Here is a 27,573-nt window from a genome sequence, read left to right on the forward strand (position 1 = left end):
TAAATAATTTTACAGTAAAGCAAATGGACTACTTTTCTTGTAAATATTTGAGCATCACCTACGCCAACGTAGCAAAAAACTTGTCTATTAGTTCCGACACAATCTAATATTTCCCAACACTTAACCATTTAAATATGACGGACAATGTAAAAAAACATACAGGTTTCGTCTTAAAACATTTTCGTGCGAAATCCATAAGAATCATGGTCACACGAGCGTCTAGTACTGAAGCCAAGGTCATGGCACACAGAACACGAGTAGGGACATTCCTGTCGCTTATACTGTGCAATGAGTCCAAGGATAACAATAACCAGTATATCAACGCTTTTGGAGTAAGGCTGCTTCTCACAGATGCCGAGGTCTTCTTACGCTAGTTTTTCTGTTATCTCAATTGACCAGCGTTTGCGTATTAAACAAGAATACGCCTTGAGGGCCTTGAATTCGGGCAAAGGCCCGCGGAAGTGATATTCGCCGCCCACCATAATGTGAACTCCCAATAGCTTGTAATATCAAGTAAGTGGAATCCAAAGTTACTGGTTTTCGGTTTTATGTCACCTAGGCACGCGGCCTTCGAGTTTAATAGCGTATTAATTTGATTGTATGGATATTTTTGGGAGGTTTCCATTGGGTTTATTTATTTCGTGATCGGTAGAGTCGGACCAAAAAAAGTCTGCAGCGGATTTGATAGCCCACGCAGTGCAAGTGTCATTTATACGTCATAATTTCATAGAAGTTTGACGTTTAAAATAACACTTTCACTGCGTGGGCTATCAAATCCGCTGCAGACTATTCTTGGTCTGACTCTATTTTAGTTGGTGGATTGTTGGGGTTCGCTAGGGTGCCTTTGTTTGTATATGCTTCGCCATCAAACATCAAATGGTTGTAAAGATGGTTTTAAGAAGGTCAATTTATACGAGCCTTAGTAAAATATACATAATTATAATACAAATAAACGTAGGTTTGTTTGAATTATGTGTCTTATACTGTAAAAATTACCTCTTTTCGAAAAATAACGCTACAAGAAGTTTGAAACAACTATACGAATGCATTCTTAAAAATATTTCCTTAGATATTTGTTTAGTCATTATTGTCATTAATCAAATATTTGACATTGAAACCGCATTATTAATAAACACATTTTTTTTTCGTAAACTCATCTGTCATCTCAAAGGCATAGTTTTTAAATTTGGTGCAATATAATCTCAGTTCGTAAAATATTATATTGTGTAAAAATTATTAGAAAAAAAATTGATTACTATCTTAACTAATGTAACTTTCTATAATTATATGACGCAGTAACAGACGAATAGAAGGACACACGGACTTAAAGATTCATAAAAGAACATGCTGAAAAGTGAAAATTATTATTAAACTTTATTTACAATAATGAAAGATAAGATAAGGTAAAAATTTCACGTTTGTAAAGATATTTGCATGGTACCTTTTTTTCTAGTTACCTAGGTGCCTCAGTTTAGGACTAAATAAATCTAGTTCAGCTCTGTTTTACGCAGCCAAATAGGTTTATGTCACCTACTGAGATAAAAAAAAGATTGAAAATAATGTCTCAATTTCTAATATATAACTACAAAAACACATTGCCTATATGATATAATTTACCGTAAGAAAACAGCATCAAAATTAAATGATAAATGGGGAAAGGCGTATCGCAAATAATTTTCTGGCTGAAAGTTAACCCTTTATAGGGCAATTAACGATTTCGGTCGCAAAAGTGACCACTTGAGTACCTATATTTGTGTAGCTCAAATTTCAAAAATATTTATGCATATAACGTATTTTGTGATTATTTGTGTAAACCATGAATGGGCAAAGGTCTCAAATGCGACCGCGTTAACCATAGACAACAAAAACCGGTAATTTTGACGCGACATAAAAGTGGTCTCGAACGCGACCGCTGCACTATTAGAAAAAAAAAACATGCAGTTGACAGCTATGCAACAATTATTTGGCGGTTTTCTCCATAAATAATGAACAAAACCAGGAAAAGGTAAGTTATTTACGTAAATTTATCTTTAATTATGTCTTATTTGTGCAGTTTTAAGCAAGTACATTCATTCTTACAAGAATAATCGGGCTTAGAACTGAACCTCCCGGTAAAAAAACAATCGGTCCGTAATTTGCCCCCTCATGTTCAAATCTTATATTTTTATGTTAAAACATAATATATTTTGCTGTAGTTTTCTATATCAAAGGCTGAAATAATATATTTTGATTTACAATTATTGTTTTTGATTAATTGCAACCGGCAAAGATAATATAACCTTATCATTTCTAAATTCAGGTCCACTTTTCACTCCTCCAGCTTCTACTCGTACCATGAGAAACATTAACGTGGTCTTATGTTTTAGATGTACAGGAAACGATACTTCACCGCTGCGGAACTGGAAGATCTATCAGATGATCAGATAGAACAGTTATTTTCACTGACTGATGAACAGGCTCTGGATTCAGATATTGGAGGAGATGATGATGCGGAAGATATCTTAGATGTACCAGCCAGAACAAGAAACATACCAACTAGAGCTTCAACCCATATAGCCACATCTTCTCCACCTTGTGATATTCAGGAAGAAATACAACCTCAGCCTCTTTCTCGCAAAAGAAAAGTCCCTAATGGAGACATAACCCAAGAGACAGGCAGCACTATTTCACCATCACCACCACCACCAGAGGTACAAACATCTGAAAAACGTAGACGAGGAGCTAGAACCAGAGGAGGCACTAACGCTGCATCTAAACGACAAACTGTGAATGACATAAACTCTCCATCCACAAGTGCAACAGGGTCATCAGTGCAACACTGTAGCCAAGGTAGCCTTGGTGGCAGAGGAAGCCATGGTGGCAGAGGAAGCCATAGCGGCAGAGGTAGCCGTGGTGGCATAGGTAGCCGTGGTAGGGTGTCTGCAGTATGTGGAGAAACTCAAGCAACTGCAAGCCAGCCATCTCAGGAACAGTTTGATTTTAAACGAATCTACAGGACCCCCCAAGAGTACAAAGGTTTTAAATTCAGTTCATATGCAGGTATTAATGTTGAAGTAGTTAGTTGTAAAGTTAAGTTGATTATTTAATAAAAAAAAAATATTTAATAAAAAATTTATTCTATTCGCATAGTAGAATAGGATGCAATGTAGCTCCTTGAATAGACTGTTACTCTCCATTTCATAAAAATAATTGTAAAAATATAACAAATAAGAAATAACTTATAAAAGGTAAAAATTTGTCCAATATAACTAAAGTTCCTTCAGGTGTAACCTATAGAATAGTATAATATTATAACAATGATTGATCTCATTTGTGCCTTAGAATCTTTTCGTTAGTTGTAAACTTTAAAAGTTGATTATTTAATAAAAACGATATTATTTTCTTAATAGTTGTTTAATTGTGTGGTTTAAATAAGTTGTAGGTGAATGAGCAGTGGTCAATATATAGACCGCATTGTATAACGCTGCATGATCACTGGTCAAATGGATGACCACCCTAGAAGTAACATCAAATGGTCAACGGTCATATGGTTGACCGCCAATTATCTCGCTTTTCCGAAAATTTCCAAAAATTTTAAGAAATTAGATTTTCGGTATAACCCTAAACTACAATATAACTAAAAATAAAGAAGATTGCCCAAAAAAAAATCTTGCCCTATAAAGGGTTAAAGTCCAAATTTCTGTAATAAGAGGCGTCTCCGTAAGAGTCAGAGGCGTTTATCCTTGTTATACATATATAAACTTACATACCTCCCCTCATCAGTTAACAAACAGAGCAACTATACATAACAATTAAGGTATACCAAAATTACCAAAACAATCGACGTGAGAACTTTACCTAAAGATGTTTGAAAAAGATTAAGTACCTATAGGTTAAGGTATGAACAAAACCAAGCAACAACAAAACAGTAAGTAATTGTATCAACGATATTAGGCAACAGGAAATGGAAAAGATACAAACCGTATCAAACAAAAGAAGGCAGATGACGTGGAATAAAACAAAACATTTCGAAAAGAGCCCAAGTCACTACGAAAACAATATAAAAAAGGTTTCTCTGGAAGCAACTGAATTAATTGAACTTTGACATTCACGTCTAATTAACTTAGATAACCAAATAAAATTACCAATTTAAAATAAAACATCTAAAGCACTTTACCACGTAAGTGGTAAAGGCGATAATCATTAATTTTAGCTCGTCTATAAATTTGTATCGCCAGTTGTCACTCACAGATTATTCACGAAACTAGTTACAATGAACTGATTTATGAAGAATCGTTTTGTGAATGGATTCGTCGCGGAAGCTTGGTTTATTTGCGTATCCGTATTTGTAGTTTATTATTATTCAACCAAAACATTAAGTTAGAAGTATAATTCGTATTTTGATATTGAAAATGGTAGACGGATAATGTTTTATTTTATATGTAGTTATAAACAGGCAACACATAAACTTAAGATGTTTTCGGATATAAAAACATATACTGAAATGATAGTTGGATTCAATTTTGCACTAATTACTATTAAATATCAGTCAGAGAAATTGAGGAAGTCAGTTTAGTACATAAATTGGGACACAAAAACAAGGATGTCTATATAGGATAACTCTGAAGGGCGCGGGGCGTGCCGAGTCTTATAGAAACGAGTCTTTTAAACAAGCACCATAAAACAACCCAACTATGGTCCAATTTTAGTACGGAATAAAGTGTGAATATCAAAGTTGTTTTGGATTTTTATCTTGGGGTTTTCTGCCATTTATCCCATTGATTTGTCTCAAACTGAGTAGTAATCATCTCACCTAAACGAAGATATTCGAGTTAATTTTGGACCATAGTTGGGAGACTATAGTTTTACGGCACTGATAGTATCTGATGACGTACAGTCAGCTACATTAGTAGGCAACGGATGCAATCTATCAGGCTCTATAAATTTTACAAAAGAGATATGTGGTGAAAACATATTGCCGCTGACTAAATTAAGTAAGTAATAAAGTTATATTGAAAAGTCACTTACCTTAGCATCTTCCGCCTATTATTCGGATGCAACCTTTCCGCCATAACCGGGTCTATGCTCATCAATCTTAAATGTATATCTTCATTCGTCAACAGCCTTTCATTATCTACTTCATATTTCACTTTTTCTTTATCTATTTCATCAGTAATTTCTATCTGCGGTTTAGTTTTACTATCATCGTTATTTGATTCTACCGATGTTTCTTCATTATTTACATCTTTTGCTGGATGTTTTGCATTCGGTTCATCAGCACTAGGACCTGCATCGTCAATATCTCTTTTTCTTGTGCTTCTATTCCATAGGAGCTCTTCAGAATCTGTCTCTTCTTCTACTAGGATATTGTAGATAATAGATTCCATGTAATAATTTGTTCCACCAACGACTATTGGGATTTTTCCTTTTTCTGTTAGCTCTTGTATCTGGATGGGGATGTTAAAGAACATATTTATAGATTGGGTAAAAAAATGTAAGCATTTTAGGGAAATTGGGGAGCTCTGGAGACTTTGTTCAGCAGAGTTGCACCATCTTTCAAACTTTGAGTAGATTTTGGGCTAATAAAAAGCTGATACATATAGTGCGTAGTATCTAATGCGACGTTCCTCAAGCGATCAAGAGATGGTAACGCTCCCAACGGTCCAATTCTCAGAAGTCCCAATCTAGTAAACATAAACAACATGAAAGGCAGATTAACATATATTTCCTTACAAACTCGAGGTGAATTATTGCGTATGCGTAAATACTTAGGTCATTTATTTTAAGAAATTTTCGACGTCACAAATTCTGAATAAGAAATTCAAGTTAGTAAACAGCCTGGAAAATGGCGTCTGCATTGAACGTCTTATGACGTGCTAAAGAAACCTTCGACAAGTTAATTTTAGAATGTTTCCCGACAGTCTACATTTAGTTTTAACCTTCAGAGTATAAAGGTACCCTCACAACAATTATATAACATTTTTTAGTCTAATGTGATGTCCCGCTGCTGGGCAAAGGTCTAAATCCGAATCCTGCACTCGACCAACAACAACATGTATTATCTAAATAAAATTAAAATCAATAGTGTTTATGAGAATTATAATTTTTTTACGCATGATTGTTGCAAATAAATTTGAATCCCTGCATTTCCGCGCTATATCTTTATCCCTTGTAATATTAATTAAACAAATACCTACTTCTATGAATATATGTGTCCTCGTAATGTTATAGGTATAGCTGCATCGTATCTTATCTCTTCGTTTATTTCAACTCGTACTTTGACCGACTCTTTTTTTTATCTCTCTTAAGACTATGACACAATATATGCGAGATCACACTAGATAAAGTAAATTATATAGTTAACTGTTACTGTCAGCTCCTTTACAACTTTATCATGCGACAGCACTGTACCTTATTTCAAGGTACGAAGAGCTATTCTCCGACGACTGAATGATAAAGTACATTGTTATTGTTGCAGATTAATCGCATTGAGTCTAGGATTAGATTAAAAGCCATATTACCATTGAAGATAACATCTGTTAATTAAAATTAGAAGTTTATAGCAATTGTGGTTGCAAAAAATGCCGGCGTTTTTCTTTGAAAGACAAACGTCAAAACTTTTTGCTTTTTGTATCAATATTGATTTATTTTTTCTTGAAAAAAAAAGACGAACTGACAAAACAAGGACTAGGTATCATCACATCATCAGGCTTTTTTGAAGATAGAAAACTAAATATTTAGAATTTAGATGGAGGTATAGGTAAAATTTTTTGAACTGATCTTGTTCACTTACCTGTACTAACAATGGCATTGTTCTATTACAATCCTATTATCTGCTTTTGTTCTCGTAGGCGCCAACCAATTTACTTACAAAATAAGTTAGAAGTACATGGCATGTATATTGAATTCTAAACCTTATTTCTTGTTGAATGGGGTTAAAATGGTCTAAAAAGATAATATCATATTCAATCTTTTGGAAAGTCACATGCACCTTAGCCACGACAGGGACGTATTCTGGTGTTAAATAAAATATGTAGAAAGATAAAAATGTATAATTATTATACATTATTAGTTAATGTCCACTTGCACTCGCATTGACCCACGGTCGCCACATAATTATTATCAAGTCCAGTAAAACGTAGCCAGGGTCGTTAAAATCACAAGGTACAAAATCCAATCGAAAGCAGGGAATGTCCGGTAAAACTTAGACAAGTTGCGTAAAAGATCAGTAGGAATTGAATAAGAACACATGTACTGAACGAGCGAAAGCCAGTTAGACACTAAGATTTAAAACTACAATCATATCATAATGTGTCCCACAATTTTATAACAGGCCAGGTAATTTTTGTTATTGGTGTCTCGCTCGCTCTTTTATTACAATTGTGGTTAGGTATAGGTCAGAAAAAATTACCACTAAATAACATTCCGATATAAACAGATAAACCACGTGCTTATCAATTGCAACAATGCGAGTACGACCCTGGCGGCACATCTGTTATCTCTAAATGCAAAACGTGTGAATGTTATTCTTACCTTCAAAGCATTTTTATCCTTATGGTAAGACTATAGAGCCGAAAATATAATGGAATTTTATGGTATCTCATAGCTGTTTTTCTACTGAGTGTGTTCTTTTTGAGTGTCGATTGTTGTTAAATGCAAAAAAAGTTAGGTTAGCCATTATTTAGTTAGTGTATTTTGTAGTCTATTGTTTAAAGAAATAGAATCGTTAATCTATACTAACATTTCAAGGCGGTTATAATCTGCTTTTACTACGAGGTAATTATCCTAATTTGTGATTTACCACTCAATGGTATTGTATTCTTGAGACTCTTTGAGTAAACTAGATCAGATCGTTTGATTCACACTATATGTAGAGCTAAAGATAACAAAATAATTTTTATTTTCGATAATTTAACGTAAGAGTAACCCTGCGTACGGAGCTAAGGGTCTGCTATTTGAAGAAGGGCTAAACCGATTTTGTGAAAGCTGGCTCTGTTAACGTTGTGCCACAAGATCTTACAGATGGCGTTAATAGAGCTACTTCCATACAAAGAGTGCAACCTTCTATGAAGCATCATACATTCCCTAAATCGCGCTTACGGAGTTCCGAATGTCAGTTGCATTATATAGGTACATCTTCTAACCAACTCTCATTGGACTTCGGTCCCCAGGCACAACACCCGTATGGAAAGAGATTTCTCTATTGGCCTCTTTCTACCTTCTTACACATTCGTTCAATCCAACAGTAAAATATGACTCATGTTTTAAATAATACCCCGATTATACAACCTATTTACACATTCCACAACCATAAAATATTCGCGCACAAGCAGCCTTGAAAATTCACGTGCAGACGTCAAATATTGGCATAATTCATGTAATACCACAGTACAAGTTGTTCGTAAAAACGTATTGTTACACTCGGTGCATGTCAGACTGTGCAAATATCGCCGGCGCCAGAGGCAAACAGAGTGGAGTTTTGCGATTTTTACGTGCTGGAAAAACTGTCTGTCTTTTAATTTTGAAATACTGTAGGATGTAACAAGAACAAACTTACTTTACGAACCTACTTTGCCTAGGTCAACAAAGTTATATGCCTCCCAGCCCTGCTCCTCAGTTCAATATAGTAAGTGAATGATTATTTTTTTTATTGGATTTTGGTTATAATTTTACGCATTTTTTTAAATAATCAATCCTACGCCGCGGATAAAAATATCTCCATGCTCACTCCTGTAAAATTCTTGTTAATACTGATGTATCATACATATAAATCGGTTGAGGCATTCAGAAGTTATGGTGAAATAAAGAAACTCACATACATATATACATACAAACATGAAAGCTGAAGACAATCTCTAACTAACACTCTTTTTTTTGGGCAGTTGTGTAACAACGAAATAATATACTGTAGTGATTATAACGATAAAAGGATACAATCTTCAACGCACGATTCCTAAAGTCCACCACGGTGAAGTTCTGATGGGGCTCCAAGATGTCCAGCAGGTGGTGGGGGGCTAACGCCCTCTCGGCGGGTTTTGCCTTCGCTGTCACCACGTCCAGCCCTTTGTATACCTGCAACAAAAGGATACAATCTTCAACGCACGATTCCTAAAGTCCACCACGGTGAAGTTCTGATGGGGCTCCAAGATGTCCAGCAGGTGGTGGGGGGCTAACGCCCTCTCGGCGGGTGTTGCCTAAGTGTTACACGAACCTGGCTGCCATGCCTAAGTACAATCAAGATTTCGCTTCGAGTCATGGTTATGAGTATGATTTGGGCACCCATATTTTTACACTTGACTGTACCTAACCTACGCATGTCATTTAATATGAGAGCGTAAGTTCGAATGTATGGGAGCGGTTTTTTGGATTTTTTAAATCTAAAATCCAAATTTTATTATCTAAAAGGCATTAGATGTAGAGATATTTTTAGACATGACCGCAGAGTTTCCAGAGCGAATGAGTTCGCACGGTAAATCTTGAAATTGGAAGCCCGATGAATATGCAACTCGGTCGTCCCTTTTACATACATTTCATACCTTTTAGCTGCATTTACATAATTGTACCATTGACACCGAGGACGCAAATTTATGCTGCGCCAAAGACAGGTTCGTAATAAAGACTTCTTAATCACTATTATAAAATGGCTTATTATTAACCAGGCAGCTAAAATATTAAACAGGAACGTTCACTGGGTGTATAATAATATAATTTGGCTGTGCATTAATATTTTAGCACCAATAACCAAGCGATCATAAAATTTGGTTGTTTATATATTTTGTACATAAACAGAATACCTAAGATACCTACCCAACTAGCAAAATAGTCGTATAAGAATTGATTTACTCAGCCTGTAATCGTATAACAGCCGAGTTACGGTTGCTGAAACACCAATATATCGTATAATAGCGGTTAACTCGACTATTTAGCAATTTTCGCTAATTAGTGCTATAATCATGTCGTATAAACGTTTATAGCACTATCTTTTAGCACTTTTATTCCACCTTTTAATAAATGCTGAGTTAGCGCTACTAAATCACTTTTATTCAGCATAATTGTTCTATTAAAATCATATAACAGCTATAGAATAGCTAATTGTCTGAATAAGGCGCTTTAATACAACTGTTACTCAATTCTCTTCTCTGTTGCTATAAAAGCTTATTAAAAGCAATCCAATAACCATTTGGCAACAATGCTGCTGTAACAGCGCGCTTATATCATAATTCGGGTAATGGGGTTCAAACCGCTGTTATAGGAGCTGAAGTGTATTTACAGGTTTTATTCAAAATGTATTCAGCTTAGAGTACTTTTAAAGAGTTTTGAACTACATTAACAGCACAAGTCAGCCATGTTGTCGTTTCAATATAGTCCGGTGGCCAACTGCATGAAACCCTACCTGATAAAAAAATAGAAAAATCCTACTCTGTAGGGGTAGCTGACTTTTAGTAGCATCAACTGCTCTTGGTCGGCCGCGGCTTAATTTGGCAAATTTTGCGCAAATGGCAAAATAGTGGCACAAAAATTCATCAAAAAAAAAACCCCATCGTATAATAGAATTGAGGACAGCAAAACAAAAGTGGTCAGCTACATCCTGTGTTGGCAGGTTCCTGTGTCCTACCGAATTTGTGGTACAACGTGACAGCTACAATTTACCTCATCGAAAAATAGAATGAAAAAAACTGATTGTAATACCTACATTAAATTTGTTGACGTATGTCTTGGTCGGTCTCACCTTAGCCTGGCAGCTTATGCAGTCCGTCCGCATTAAAAAAAATGTCAATGGCAGCTATCCTACCTAGAGATGGGTAGGGGTGAGTAAATACTGAGTATTTACTCGGTATTTACTCAAAGCACCCGATAAATACCCGTATTTACTCATTTAGGTGGGTAAAAACTATTGCTTATAAAATATTCAAAAAGTGAGATTTAAGAACAAAATTGTCTTTTATTTAAGATTGCTAACGTGTATTAACAATATCTATAAAATAAAAAGCATATAGGACGCTTAATTTAGGAAAAAAAGGTAATTATTAGTGAGAGGCAAATTGTGATAATGCATAGTTAACAATTTTGTTTTCAATAAGAAGGTATTTACTTTAAAAATATGGTACTTAAATTCTATCGATGTTCTAGATAACTGCGTGTCGCGCAAAAGTGCGTGTTTACGCGGCACTTACGACCTTTTATTAAGGGTTTTTTAAAGAAAACTCAAAAATGGCTCAACCAATGATGTTCAAAATATTGTTTTTTGTACTCTATTATACGGCTAATCTCCCGATATGTTTTCATATTTTTTCTGAACTTTGGTTCTAAAGTTATAGAGATATAAACATTATTTTGGCCTTTCGAAACGGTTTTTTTCCAAAAATATTCAATTTATCCAAAAATGTTCTTAGAAACATTCCAGTTATTTTTAAAGACCCATTTAATGATATGCAACACGTTGGTGGTTTCTGAAATTTTTTTTTGTGACAATTAGTTACATGTATGGAGTGCCCCTCTTAAAAATACATTTCATACAATTTTGAGTACTTAATCCAGTAGCGGCTTACAAAATACACCTATATTTCAAATTTATATGCCCCTTTCAGCACTCTAAATAGTTTATACCCACCAATTTGGGTATAAACGAGTAAATACGGCTATATTGACTATTGAGTAAATACTGAGTATTTACTCGGTATTTACCCGTGAGTATTTACTCACTACCCATCTCTAATCCTACCATACAAGTGACATTCTATTTTTCGATGAGGTAAATTGTAGCTCACTTGGTACCACAAATTCGGTCGGACACAGGAACCAGCCAACACAGGATGTAGCTGACCACTTATGTTTTTTGATGAATATTTGTACCACTTTTTTGCCACTTGCGCAAAATTTGCCAAGTTAAGCCACGGCCATCCAAGAGCAGTTGAAGCTGCTAAAAGTCAGCTACCCCTACAGAGTAGGATTTTTCTATTTTTTTATCCGGTAGGGTTTCATGCAGTCGGCCACCGGACTATAAATCCATAAACATGGCGACATCATGTGCTATAAGTGTAGCAGTAAACGCAGTTACTCGACTTATAGTCGAATTAATGAGATATAAGAGAAACTAGATCGTGTACGCAAATTTTTACTTATTTTAATTAATATTTTTTTATTGAAATTTAAGAAAATAGACGGCCCATGAATATATATGAACCAGTGCCTTTGGTTTTATCAATAAAGTATTTTTCGCGCTAGGTTTTACTGTATTACGTGTACTTACAGACAGTAAAAACTTATGTACACAATCACGGTAAAAATAAATGTCATGGATGACAGCAGTAAAAAAATACTTAAGTACCTTTTTGTTTTATTAGACACATGAAGACGATTAGGCCTCAAACATAATAAAATAATTGTAATATAATCGCTTACCTGAGATCGTTTTTAGCACATATTAGTTGAATAAAAGCATTTACTGCACTCTTACACATTTAAAATGCCGAGTAAAAGCAATTCGGCTACTTTTACGAAACATTTTTGCTGAGAAAAAGCAGTGCGGCTGCTTTTATAGAACACTTTCACTGAGTAATAGTAAATTGCTAATGTTTATAGAACAAATAGTCGAATAAAAGCACTATCCTTGCTATTAAAACACTAGAAGCGCTTTTATCCACTTTTACTCAACTCTTGCAGCATCGATTTGCTTCTTATACAGCGCTTACTCGATTTTTATAACACTTTTAGTCTGTATAAGTGCGCCTTTTCGCGTTGAGTAAACGCTTACAGGACTTTTATTCGACTGTTTTTACACCTTTTATAGCACCAAAAAGCGAAAATAAAAACGTGCTCTCAACTTTTATAGCACATAGATTTGCTAGTTGGGTATATACATAAGCTTTAAATACTCCATTTTTAAATAATTTAAATTTAAACATATGCATACCTAGTACTTTAAATTGACAAATTTCCTAATCCACAAAACACCACAAATTTATTTACGTATAATACCCTATTATACTTACTATACTTATAGTCGAAATTCCTAATCATGAAACACCTAATGGCCAATGGCCATTATACCATTAGGTCTTTAAATTTTTAATTACTAATTTCAATAGCTACCACTGTGTTCTGCCAGAGTCAAAAGAGAGGTGCGACGACGAGCGAAGCGAGGAGGAGCCTGTTAGGTTGACCGTGTAGTGACCAATCAAAATATTTTAAAAGCACTTCATTTTTAAATTAATAAATAGCCGTTTCCTTTTTAAAATGTGCTTCATAAATAGTCTCCAATATAATAATTCAGTTGCCAAATAAATATTTGGTACCTGCCTAAAAATAAACAAAAGCTGTAACGGCATTAAAATACAACTCATATTGATATATTTTAAGGCTCCGTTTTAGTTGCCAAACTATTAATTTTAGTGCCCATTTCTATTATTTTAAACTACCCAAATTCGATTAATTAGTTGACCGGTTAAATACGTGCCTTATAAAATAAAGTCCCCCGCCGCGTCTGTCTGTTTGTGTGTATGTATGTTCGCGATAAACTCGAAAACTACTGAACGGATTATCCTGCGGATCGGATGCGGATTTCACCTACATATCAATAGAGTGATTCTTGAGGAAGATTTAAGTGTATAATTTGTTAAGGTTTTGTATAACCCATGCGAAGCCGGGACGCATCGCTAGTACCTATACACTAAAATGTATTCTATTAGGAAACAAATCAAATTATTAATATATTTTTTTTAACTTGTGTTATTTCAATTAGAAACATAAATTAAAAACTGAGATAGATGCCATAAACGACAGAAAAAGTCACCAAAACCTCCTGTGCCCAGGGCTGGAATCGAACCAGCGTCCTCTGCATTCATTCATTCATTCATTTTCAAATACTAGATGGAATTCGTACAATAATAGCGGTCACCACACATAATCACTCCCGTACAAAATTAATATGGGAGCGCGACCGCTTGTTGCTAGGGTTTCTGCTCGAGAATTCTCGAGGCGAAAAATTTGTCCTAAGTCGAGACGGGGAAAAAAAAAAGTCAATGCCTCGAGAACTCGAGAAATAAATCTCTTGTGATAAGTAAAAAGAAAACACGCATATGTGTCTATAGTGTTATTCTTTAGGTAGTAAAATAAATGTAAACAATGTTTTTTTTTGCATTTTCAGGTACTTAAAACATTTATTAGGTAGTTAACCAACCAAATAAAAAACTGACTTGATCCGTCCCCTCTGTCATGATGTGTCTTTTTATTAAAACATCACGGTTTTAAAAATATTAGTAATTCTATTACTTATGAAAGCAAAATGATGTAAATTATCGTATATGATTTGTAATTGTTACATATTTGCGGTGATTTAATTTTCAATAAAAAGACACTTCAAAATCGGTTATCTTCTTTCTAATGCTAAAAAACGAATTATAGGGCCATGTAATAACAAATATGCTAAATTACTATTGATAAATCAATTAAATCATCCCGATATATTCCTATTAGCAAAATATCATAATTTTAGCAGCTTCATTGAATACGTTGACTATTTCGTAGTAAAACTTCTGTTAGTTTGTCACATCGAGTTAAATTTAATGACTTGAATATTCTTGCCTAATAAAATACCACAGGTATTGTGGTTTGATTACATTTTGTAAAATACCTAAAGAAATACACTATATATAGCATATCACATCGCCGGCGCGCACGCCTGCACCTATCGTTTTTGTTTGTTGTTGCATTTTTGATTTTTAAGTGCAATTTATGGTAACTAACAGTTTACCATGTTTGATTATTGATCTCATCTACGATTCCTATATTACATGGTATTTTTTAAAAATTTAAAATTTCTCGAGATACTCGAGAAACTCGAGAAATCTTGGTCGAGAATTCCCGTGCCTCGAGAAATTAAAAAGGTCGAGAAACCAGAAACCCTGTAGTTGTTGCGCTCACAAAAACAATCAGTACTCGTGTAAACTGTAAAGGATCACAGGCGTTATCTCTAAAATAGATTAAACTCGACTGTACGGTCGAATAAGTTAGTTAGTTTTACTTTAATTTAAGGTCATGACGTCAGAGGTCCATCTGGTAGTTGTAGGGAATCATAATAAAATACCCCAATAGTAAAAGTTGTTCAGTATAACCTACATATTCACCCCTCAGAGTTTGGTCAGAGATAACAAAATCATTCTGTATTTATTAACTTCGATAACTCACTAGATGGCGTTACAGTACCTATTAGGCATGAGTATGGAGCCTTGTTCATTGGCGCCGACGCGACGTAAGGGATGGAAAGTTCTTATTATTGACTTGTCTTTGCTTATACTAATACCTTATTGATGTGTGAGCGTTGAAAATAGAACTGTCCTACTAATGGATACTGGAGCATGCCGGAATTTTGAGAATTTTTTCTTAAATTTTTAAGTTCAATTTTTAGAGGACCTATAGGTCCCTTTTAGTCCTCTCGGCGCCTTACGGCTCGGCCACGACATTGCGCGACCGGCGGCGGCGGCGGCAACCATAGGTTGGAGCGAGACACAGCGATCGGACCTATCGTTTCCACCTATGGTTGCCGCCGCCGCCGCCACCAGTCGCGCAATGTCGTGGCCGAGCCGTTAATGTCAATATTCAGAGGGAAAAATTTATTGGCTATTTCATACATTCCGGCTGATGTTTAATAAAAAGTTGAATCTCTCTTGAAAAGGGCCCAAGTTATACATATAATAAATATTACCTAACTGGTCCTCTTTCAATATCATTTCTAGGTCCTATCTCCAAGATTACAACGGGCACAAGAAGTGTCACAATCGATTTTGAATGTCAAACTAATTATCACATTTGCGTAAGTGATCCCAAATGATTCGGGGGTTATCGAGGGACCTGTACCTTCACGGGCTAGGGTTGCCGATTACACTTCGACAATCGTTAACACAGTACAAAAAATAGGTACATTAAAACTCAGCCTTTCATTTGCATAGATAAAAAAATAATTAACTGAAATAGGGAAATAATTAAAACTACCGACGTAAATATAGTATATTTTTTAAATAAAGTATGTAAGTAGAAGTTTAATACGTATAACGTGTCATGTGCACGTTAATTTAATATAAGTATAATGTTAGATGGAGTTTTCAGAAAAAATAAAACATATTTACTTTTTTCGGAAACTTTACAAACGCACAGATATTACGGTTATTTCTACACAGAGAGATTATAGACTTAAATAAAAAAGAGTGTCGCTAAAGTAAATAACTAATTTATTTTTGTAACTGAAAAGGTGTCACAAAATGACACTAGAAATCGGAACACTATTTTTCGTCTATGCATTTAATATTTTTTTGTTTCGAAAATACAATTTACTTACTTGGGACGCAACCTGTGCCGATACCCTAGCGCTGTCCCATCTCCACGGCACTGCAGTGAAGGCTGGCTCGGCTGCCAATTCGGCCGAGCATCTCAAGCGGCGCAAGTATGCAACCATAAATAGTGGTTGCATATTTGAGCCGTTTGGGGTTGAGACTATGGGGCCTTGGGGGGAAAGCGCCCACAGAGTTTTCTGTGAATGTAGCCGCAGGTTAATTGAGTTGACGCGTGACCAGAGGGCTGGGTCATATCTAGCGCAGCGGATCAGCATCGCCATACAACGTGGCAATGCTGCCAGCCTTCTGGGCACGCTGCCAATAGAGGGCGATTTGGGGCAAATTTTCTATTTATAGTTTATTTTTATGCTTAGTTTTTAATTTTAGTTTGTATTTTCTATTTTAAGACTTTTTATTGTTTAAAAAGAGTATTTGGCTGTATTTAAAATAAATGAATAGCTTCATTTACTTATTCATAAAATCTTCAGGTCAAAAAAGCGCACCCACTTGCTCCAGCTAGCAATTATTACGTACGTACTTACGTGTAATATCACCGAAGACCAGTGTCAGGTACTAACTACAGTAGGATCTGGCATTGCTGAGTGTTCACCTTTTTCAGTGAAGTTACAGTGTACAAGTTAGTTATAAGTCTTTTTTTTCTTTATTTCTCTGTATGTATTGTATAACTGTGTACTTATACTGAAATAAATGATATTATATTCTAATATGCCTACCTAACTACATTTATTTATTCATTACATGAAAAAATCTTGCAATAAATTACTTTTATGATTTAAAAAAAAACTTACAGAGTGCCACCCCTAGGTATCCTTCATTCATAACTATAAAACAGCTCTTATCACCGAGGCTTACGTAACGCGATAAAATGTAGGTAGCTTCAATAAAAATGCGTACTTAAATTAATTCATATCTAAATGACAGAGCGATATCTGAAATATCTGAATACCTAATGTAACTATTAGGTAGGTATATTTCTTTCTGAGATTTGAAAATTTTGAACAATGTACCTACAGGCAATAGGGAATATTACGCGAAACTGCGTAGGGGGCACCAAAACCACAATTGGAGGGTCTACCACGAAAGAAGAAAATGTAAATTTCGTTATCTAACCTCTCTATCACTCTTGTATATTCGATCGGTAAAGAGGCAGATAACGAAATATCGATTTAAGGAAGGCCAGAAGTCCCAAAAGAGACAATTTTTTTTATAAAAAAATATTTCTGTCCCAGCAGTGAAGCGGAAGATATATAATGTACGAAAATACATTTGTATGTTGGGTATTTGTAGGTACTTAGCTAATTTTCGAAAATACATTTGTACTCGTATGTATTTCGTAAATTAAATATTGGCGTTGTCGCCAAACATGTTTTTGCGCTCTAAATATTCTTTTAAAAAGTTTTAAATCAATAAAGTTCCTACTCCATTCTGGCCCTCGTCTTACTACACGTCTTACTTGACATAAAAGTTACGATTACTTTACTCCTCAGTAACGTCATATTAATAACATACCTATACTAAATTAGGTAAGACATTTTGAAGTTTCATAAAGAGTACCTATTCCGATTTTACTGGTTCAGAAAATCCCATATTCTTCATTTTCCTCACGAGGATCACTTTGGCATGTTGCAAGATAATTTCCCATAGGAATTAGTGATCGAATAGAATATTTGCGTAATCTGGCAATGTGCAGCGAAAGTCGTTACTCGAGCCAAGAGCCAACCGTGCGGACGTTGGCGTCTACGAAAGGGAAATTTGGCAGAGATGTGTGTCGTGCTTATTGATATGATAGTGCTTCAACATACTCGAGATGTTTGTCCTCAACAAAAAGCTACTGACGAGGGAAGTCCCGCAGTGACGGACGCATAAGGCTTTTCGCAGAAAACAAAAATAAAATAAAAAAATGTATCTTTATTTATGAATTACTCAATAACATGATATTTAGGTATATCGTTCGTAAGTTTCGAGGAAGTCAATGGTAAAACGCCAAATCTCGCAATATTGCATTGAGATGACATCCGTCAGCGTACCCATCGAGTTTGAAAAATACAATAGTGTACGCGCCGGGGTATTTATTTATGTATACTTTATTGCACAGGCTTTATACAAAAGGAAAACTTAGTGTAAAAAAGGCGAGCTTAATCCCATGAGGCATTCTCTACCAGTCAACCTTAGGGCAAAGCAGAAAAGTTTGTAGGCGGATATATCAACCCTGAAACCAATGGCTTGTAAAGCCATATAAATACATGTGTGCAGATTTTTTTGTTCAGGAAGATGGAGTGTACCTACTACTTCATAGTAATTTCTCCGAGGTAACCTACGATTTTCATTGTGTATTCAACTAATGTGTATTAGGAATAAGGGGTCATCCATTAATTACATCACACGTTTAGGGGGAGGGAGGGGGTCAAGAAAATGTGACATGTTGTGACAAGGGGGAGGGGGGAGTCATAAACTTTGTGACGTCACTTTAACTTCATCAGTAACCGAAAATGTATTTAAATTATTTTATACACTAATTATCATTTAAATAACAAGGTTTTGAAACGATGATCGTTTTTATTCGTTTATTTTTTTTTCTTAATCAGTTTTGGGTTATAAAATTACAAATATTTCTTTTGACAAAAATATTTTGATAAAATATTAAATAAAAATTTGCCGATTTCGTTGAAGAAATGTGACGTCACACCAGGGGAGAGGGGTTTGCCAAATGTGACCACGTGTGACAAGGAGGGGGGGAGGGGTAAAAAAACCTAGAAATTCGTGTGACGTAATTAATGGATGACCCCTAATTTGGTTTGAAAATAGGATCTCTTAATAAATAGTAACACATTATGAATGGCGTCTGTAAAAACACAGACTTTTATGTAAATTCAGTTTTAACATCACAACTGTCTTGTCTGCATCCTTTACCTAACATTTTTAAACTGTGTTGCCAGGTTATTATTTATTTATTTATTAACAAAAACGTGCAACTTATACTCAGTATCTATAAGTACATCTTAAAATTTGGAAGTCAGTGAATGGAATGAATAAAACTACACACACAAGTAAAAATACTAATAAAGAATAAGTTAATTCTCGGACTCACGCACGAAGGGTTCCGTACCATTACGCAAAAAACGGCAAAAAAATCACGTTTGTTGTATGGGTGCCCCACTTAAATATTTATTATATTCTGTTTTTAGTATTTGTTGTTAATGTTATAGCGGCAACAGAAATACATAATCTATGAAAATTTCAACTGCCTAGCTATCATGGTTCATGAGATACAGCCTGGTGATAGACAGACGGACAGACAGACAGACGAACAGACAGACAGACGGACAGACAGACGGACAGCGGAGTCTAAGTAATAGGGTCCCGTTTTTGCACTAATGGCGAAGGTGGACACTTGTAGGGAAAATAAACAGTTAGAGATACTTAAGGTGGATGTGTAGGGCTGTCCTGCCGACTAGCCACCAAAAGATGGCGTGATTGTGCACAAATTGCGGATTATCACTATTTCTTTCAAAACCCAAACAATTTTCTAAGATGTGTTAATATTGGCGCAAACAATAAAAAATATTACGTCTAAATCGAAATATATTCCACTCAACAGTGTCTCATTTCATCAAAATCTGACAAAACTGCAAAATATTGCAATTTCATGCATTCACGCACACTACCATATCCCCCAGTGTCAGTCTTGTGACCATTAAGCCAAAACAGACTAGAGGTCGCTAGTACAGAAGATGGCTTTTCTGATTACTCTCATTAGCTAACTAGGGACAAAAGTGTAAACTAGATGGCGCGGTGTAAGAGATGATTTTTTTTGCAAGATTAATTTAAGGTAAAGGCGCATCCAGACGAACTGAATTTAGCACCAGAATGGGCGGATTGTCTATGGTCACGGACGGTATATTCTGTAAGGCCTCGACAGACCTTGCTACAAATACCGGAATGGAACGGAAATCACATGCAATTATCGGTGAGGTATATAGAGGTCCATACAATAAATTCGTGACCGTATGCAGACCTTTATTATTATTTTTTGCTCGACGCTGCCTTCGACTGCCATACATTTGTTATACTACCTACATAAGCAATACCCACATTATATGCACGTAGCGTACGTTTCGTGGCTCCTGGCCGAGGCGTTAGCTTGGTCCGATTTTAAGCTACCTACATTCCAAATTGTAAATTTCAAAGGTCACGATTACATACTTTCTACAATGTTTGTTTTCACACCGCAATGAATGATGAGTGTTTCCAAATGGTCCAAAAGAGCTTTTTCCAAAAAAAAAATAGACCTGAGTCTCACAGACCCTATATATTATAATAATTTGTTTATCTAGTTCTTCCAGCTCAAAATCACTGGCATATTCAATCCTGATAGTAAAAAAATCCTCCAAATATTTGTGGCTTTCCATTACAAATGGGTCCTTATACTTCAAGTGCAATAAGGTCCTTTCCAACTGAAATTCTTATAAAAAGGTTCTTATTGCACATGAAACATAAGGACCATTGCATTGTCTGAATGGAAAGCCACATTTGTATGGAAATTGTAGATTCCACTAAGTAGGTACGTCAAACCATGAAGTTATATTGTTTAAACTGGAGCGAGTTGTCAGTTTTTTTGCCATACTAATTTGAACCTTATCACCGAGACAGAATGTTGTTCGTACCAGACTAGAGAAAACGGTCCACATGAGATAGAAAAACCTGAGCCCTGTGTCTCACTCGCACATGTTGCCAATGTTAAAAAGATACCATTGTGATAGAAATTATATCAATATACTACTAAAATTCATTACCTTCTTATACTATTTTAGTGCTATATTCTAATTACAGTTCTGATATCTTTTAAGTAATTTGTTAATTATTATGATGTTAATATTAATATAGGTATTATGTATATATTATAACTGATTAAGCCAAGCATGTGCGCAACAAAAAAAACAGTAAATTGAATGTGGTAGAAATTGTAGTAACTTTGAATATTAATTGGTATCCCCAACTTGATGACGATTAGGGTCACCATGATGTCGGTACGATTTGGATCGGTCTTACAAAATTGTTATTTCCTACTTAATGTAAAAATAACTTTACCTAAATAGTATACTAATAAATAAATAAAGATATACTTATTTTGGCATGTTTAATTATTCGGTTCACGTAATGAGAGCTACATAATTGCCAAAAATTAAATCCGAAGTCCTTACATTACAGATTGGACATTACAGACTCATATTTTTATACATAGTATTTAATTACTGGAACGTTAATTCTAACTATTTATATATATGTAATCGATTCTATATAGGTTGGGCCGACATTTCCGTCAGTATACAAAAGCGGCAAATTTGAAAATGTTGTTTCAATTACAGATCTACGATGACGCTAACGCTTAAAGAATAGCTAAAGTATGCAAAAGGGAAGTCATCACGTATATGAACACACCATGAGTATGATATTGATAGTGATAGGTATTTTGTTAAATTATGAATTATGAAGAGCATAAATAGTGTAGAATGCCGGTTTACACAGTTAAATGTAAGTTTTTATTTCGTCGTGTGCTAATATTTTATCATTTTAGTCAATAATCAAGATAATTTCGTGTAAAAACATAAATTGTTACGCTACGCTAGGGCTTCACAAAATGACTAGTATCGATAACCAGTGGGCATAGTAATAATATAAATTTATTTGCGTTGCAAGTGTTGAAAGTAGGAATTAAATTCGCAACGAGTGGTGATAAATTAAAACACGACCGAAGGCAGCGTTTTTAATCGATACGATTTGCGAATTACCAAGTACAACTACAACGTTTTACCCGACCCTAGATATTTGTCTCGCTCTCTCTTATAGCTGTCTTTGATAGAAATAGAAAATATTTATTTGGCGTACAAAAACATACCTACATTACGGTAAGTACACCATAAAGTTAACAATACAGTAAACATACACCAAATAGGATGCCGCTCAGCATAAGCAGTGTCTGTAAGACACTACGCTGGTTTTCACCCAATACGTACGATGGACGTACGGCGGACCACCTTCCTCACAATAAACCACGATCGCATTGATCGCGATCCAATACGCCCATCCCATCTGTAACAGCTTTTATAACGACTAAAAGCTTTATAACGACTAAATTAAGTAAGGTTGTGTGAAGCGTTTTACAGAAGAGAAAAAAACTATATCCATCTCTTTTCTGGGGCAATTATACTAGCATAGGGTAAATACAGTATGATTCTCTCTGATTATGCACGAATGAGAAAAGATCCTGGCCAAACTATACATTCCATCTTATGCTAATATCCCACATTCATATGACTTATGGTCACCCTAATTAGAAAGAGATGGAGGGCTCAGGTTTGACCTCTCATGTGGACACACTTTTTGGCCAGTGTACACTATCCAGTTTACTCTCTACGTCCGTGCGTCAAACACGTACAAGTGAAGTACTAAAACGTGACGTAATGGAACGGACATCTCGGGACATTTTTTTAAGTGGTAGTACGGAATGCTGACGGTGTAGAATGAGCCCAAAAATGTGCATGGACACAAAGTTAAATTTCAATGCAGAACTGAAATATTCATGTTTTAGTTTAGGGGAAAGTACCTACCTAACCTAATGCAAGCTTTAAAGCTACTATTCCATCCGCTTACCGAGCGCGTCGAATGGGATGACCGCTTGGGCTAACCAGTATGGTCGTATTTTCCGATTATTCACAGTTCTTAGATCTCTAGAGGGTTCAGCCAAGATGCCAATCATTTGCGACAGAGAGACGTCAGAGTTTCGTTCGCTATGGCGCAAACGATTGATATCTTGGCTAGGCACTCAGTTCACACTACGTTGGACAGCGGTGAGAGAAACTCAATTCCCTAGTACTCGCCCGATATTTGTTTTACTCTGCCTGCTTATTAATTAACGATTGATCCGACTTTCCTTCTTCAAAGAATAAGTATTTCAAGTTAATTACTAAAGTGATACAAAAAGCTTAATATCACTAATAGATATTAGAAGTACTTATACATGCAGAGTGTAGTCTAGTCGACAAGTTCAAAATGGTGAAAAATAGAGATACTACTAAAAATACGTGTGATACCTGGATTCGGATGATGTATAGAAAAATGTATTCGAAGCGTTTATTAGAACACAAAAAAAATCAAAAGTTATAGACATAAAAGGCGGAAAAGAGAAGATACCGTCAACCGGGATGAATAGGGATGATAGGGGTGATAGGGAAGGTCTTCTAATAAGACCGCGTTTTCGCGTAGCAGCACGGGATATGGTAGCTGCTCTCACTGACCCAAGAAGAAAATCCACCCTGTATGTATACCTTTTCGTTGCCTGACCTAATATTAAGTAAGTTTCAATAATTGGTCAATGCACAAATTTATAATTCTTACGTGCTATTTAGTAGCTACTTCATAATACCGCATGAGTTTGTGCCGTACCATAACGATAGTACCTTGTAGTCGACCGGGGTACCACATTACGATATTATATAATAATAGTAGACAGTATTAACAGATTCTGCCCCATGTTCCGGCCCTGCCCAACCTTACGTGTAGCAGAGGAAGAAAGTTGGAAAGGGGCAGAATCTGTGAATACTGTCTACTATAATATAATAATGTGATACTCCGCTCGACCGCAATGGTATAATGGTTATATATTTTTTGATTCATATATATTTTATATAATTGTCACAAGATTTAAAAGAATTTTGGGTAATTCTTAACAGGAAATGAGTTCTGTGTCGAAACTTCGTAACAATTGTCATGTTTCTTGTGACAATTGTCATTAGCTTCGCCAAATAAGTACCTACCTACTTATTTATTGTATAATAGTATGCTGACTAGGTATTTTTTTACACTTAAATTTCATAGTTTTTTTAAATATTTACTTATCTTGAAAAAATTAAAAACTTCGTAATGTTGATTGATCAAGTGCGGGCTAAGCGTATTCAGTGCACTCCGCGAGCTCTTGAGATTTGCCTCAAAAATGGCGTGAATGGCCGCTAAGACCGAAATACTTGTTTTTAAATAATTATGTCATGCGTCGCCTGTTTGGGTTTGGATATGTATATGTAGGGCACATACTGACTGATACCATGGACAATATTGTATGTATGGCCATGGGACAAAACGGAAACGTACACATGCATTAGGGTATTTAGAGCCAGTAGACAGTATCATAACAACCGGTGTAGTGGTAGTGGTTACGAAGAAATTAACTAATTACGATTTTTTACTTTGGAGCAGCCTGTATGTGTTAGTAGCTCCTGAGGTAACCTTCTTCGACCTTTCTGATTATCTTTCTTATTTATGACACTAATAAGATTCTGACTTTTAATAAACGTCATTATTGCCGCACATTTTCGAACAAATTGTTAAAAGCACTGCCAAGGATTAATACAATACAGGGTATATTGTTTCAAATAAATAAATCATTCATTATACATACCACATGCTACAAAGTATATTTCAGAGTTTTTCAGGGCGAAACATTATTCCATACTTTATTCATTTTAGGCCCTGGGTAATGTTTAAGTAATCATAACTATTACAACACAGTAAACTAAAGAAAATAAAAGTATTTTCTTATTGTACTATTAAATTAAAAAAAAAACAACATATGATTTTACCAAATTTGAGTATATTTACAAATAGGTACTTATTTTTTTCATTTTCACTGGTTCTGTTGTGGCCAGGTGATATTTAGGAGTTCACTCCCGTAGGCAGGATATCGGTAGCGGATGTTTGTGTTTGATGATCAGCTAAAAAGGATCAAAATAGATAATATTAACTAATAAGGAATGAGGATAATAAATTTTAAGAAAATCTAGTTGAGACTAGTTGAGTCTAGTTTTAAAGTTACTTAAAATGAAATTACTATACTTAAGTTTTTATATTATTTACAATTAATTATTGTAAATAATATAAAAAGCTTATTTATTTATTTAATAACATTTATACAACTTTATAACAAAACACTAAAACTTATATAAAAAAAAACAATTAATTAAATTTGCCCTGTTACTATGTATGTTAGTTAGTGTATCTAGGTCAAATCTTGAAAGCTAAATTTAGGCTTACGGCTCGATTCGGAAAATGAATTAGATTTCTACTAGACTTCAACAAGTTACAATACGGATAATTTAAAGATATTTGTAAGGTAGATATGTCAAAGGTCATTGGGCGTTTTGTTCGGACATATGACCCACAGCGTACACAAACGAAATAGGGCTAGGTATGTAGGTAAATGTATCTGCTACCCACTGGTATGAGTCGCATTCTTGCAAGACATGGGAGAATTGAGAAAAAAATAAAAATCATTTCTCATCATTATAGCATTTTTGCAATGAATTAAGTCAGAACTATTGGAATTATTTCAAATATACTTTGAATAGCTGCTGTTAGATTACGTTGCTGTTGTTATATTGTTTAATATCAATAGGAACAAAAATAAAATCCAGTTCTAAAAAAACAATATTTTTATTCTGCTTGATCAAAATCAATTGTTAATTCGTCTAAAAAGGCAGCAGCAGGCGCGTCAATCACTTCTTGATGCCTGGCCCATGATAAAAAATAGACTACGCTTGCAGCATGTGCACAGCTTCCGACGGTTTAGGCGGAGTATGTCACTTTCTTAAGAGGGCACTTTCGAGTTAGGTCACGTTCTAAGGACGTCACTTTCTGAGGACGTCACATTCTGAGTTCGTCACTTTCTGAGGTCGTCACATTCTGAGCACGTCACTTTCTGAGAACGCCACTTTTCGTGGGCGTTACTTTCTGAGTACGTCACTTTTTTATACTAAGATTTAAGCGTATACTTGCACGAACAATGGATACCAGCAATCAGCTGTACGGCATACGGCCGCTTTTATGTATGACATATACAGGTTGTTTTTTCAGTCGCCATTGAAGGAAAATATGAATCTATAGAGGATAACGGGCGTCTGAATCCAAACGGCAACGACAGTTTCCTGTTATCGTCTATAGATTCGTATTTCCCTTCAATGGTCACTGAAAAAACATTCTGTATGTCATACATAAAAGTGGCCTTATACCGTACCGCTAATATAATTTCTGGTATCCATTGTTCGTGCAGGCGCACGGTGCACGTGCATGCTAAAAAAGTGACGTACTCAGAAAGTGACGAACTCCGAATGTGACGTCTTCAGAAAGTGGCGTTCTCAGAAAGTGACGTACTCAGAAAGTGACAAACCCAGAATGTGACGTCCTCAGACAGTGACGTCCTCAGAAAGTGACCTAGCTCGAAAGTGACCTCGTAAGAAAGTGACATACTCCGCCTAAACCCTTCCGACGGTAATGCGATGGCCTTGTATACACGAGCAGTAATAGTTTTGAATACTATTTCTTCCAATAACAACACACAACACTAAGGGCCAGTTGCACCAACCACATTTGACAGACTGATCAACGTCAGCCGGCGCGCCCCGGCGCCTTACTATGAAACTTTCCATACATCAAAAATTAGCGAACTCTTTAACGGTACGAACAGTTTGGTGCAACTGACCCTAACACTATCTCGTACACATACTGTTGAATAACTTTTTTCTGCCGGTTGATACATAAAAAAAATTCATCATCATCATCATCATCTCAGCCATAAGACGTCCACTGCTGAACATAGGCCTCCCCCTTGGAAGCCATACGTGCCGGTTGGAAGCGACCCGCATCCAGCGTCTTCCGGCGACCTTAACAAGATCGTCTGTCCATCTTGTGGGTGGACGTCCTACGCTGCGCTTGCTAGTCCGTGGTCTCCACTCGAGCACTTTTCGACCCCATCGGCCATCTTCTCTGCGTGCAATGTGGCCTGCCCATTGCCACTTCAGCTTGCTAATCCGGTGGGTTATGTCGGTGACTTTAGTTCGTCTACGGATCTCCTCATTTCTGATTCGATCACGTAGAGAAACTCCGAGCATAGCCCTCTCCATAGCTCGTTGAGCGACTTTAAGTTTTGAGATGAGGCCGATAGTGAAAGACCACGTTTCGGAGCCGTAAGTCATCACTGGTAACACACATTGATTAAAGACTTTCGTCTTGAAGCACTGAGGTATGTCGGACGAAAAGACATTACGTAGTTTCCCGAACGCTGCCCAACCGAGTTGGATTCGGCGGTTGACCTCTTTCTCGAAGTTGGACCTACCTAATTGGACTACTTGTCCTAGGTAGATGTACGAGTCAACAACTTCGAGTACCGAGTTCCCAACAGAGACTGGGATGGGCACAA

General features: G+C 35.7%; 1 protein-coding gene across 1 annotated transcript in view; it reads right to left on the bottom strand.

Moving 5' to 3' along the window:
• LOC134795853 (tRNA dimethylallyltransferase) overlaps nucleotides 1-27,573 on the bottom strand; it is a 332,571-nt gene that overhangs the window by 165,125 nt on the left and 139,873 nt on the right. The window contains exons 2-3 of the mRNA XM_063767786.1: nucleotides 8,914-9,051; nucleotides 5,008-5,426 (exon numbers count right to left, since the gene is read on the bottom strand). Of these exons, the coding sequence (XP_063623856.1) occupies nucleotides 5,008-5,426; nucleotides 8,914-9,051 (557 nt within the window). The remainder of the gene's footprint in view (nucleotides 1-5,007; nucleotides 5,427-8,913; nucleotides 9,052-27,573) is intronic.

The sequence above is a fragment of the Cydia splendana genome, chromosome 12, assembly GCF_910591565.1.
Source record: "Cydia splendana chromosome 12, ilCydSple1.2, whole genome shotgun sequence".
NCBI lineage: Eukaryota > Metazoa > Arthropoda > Insecta > Lepidoptera > Tortricidae > Cydia > Cydia splendana.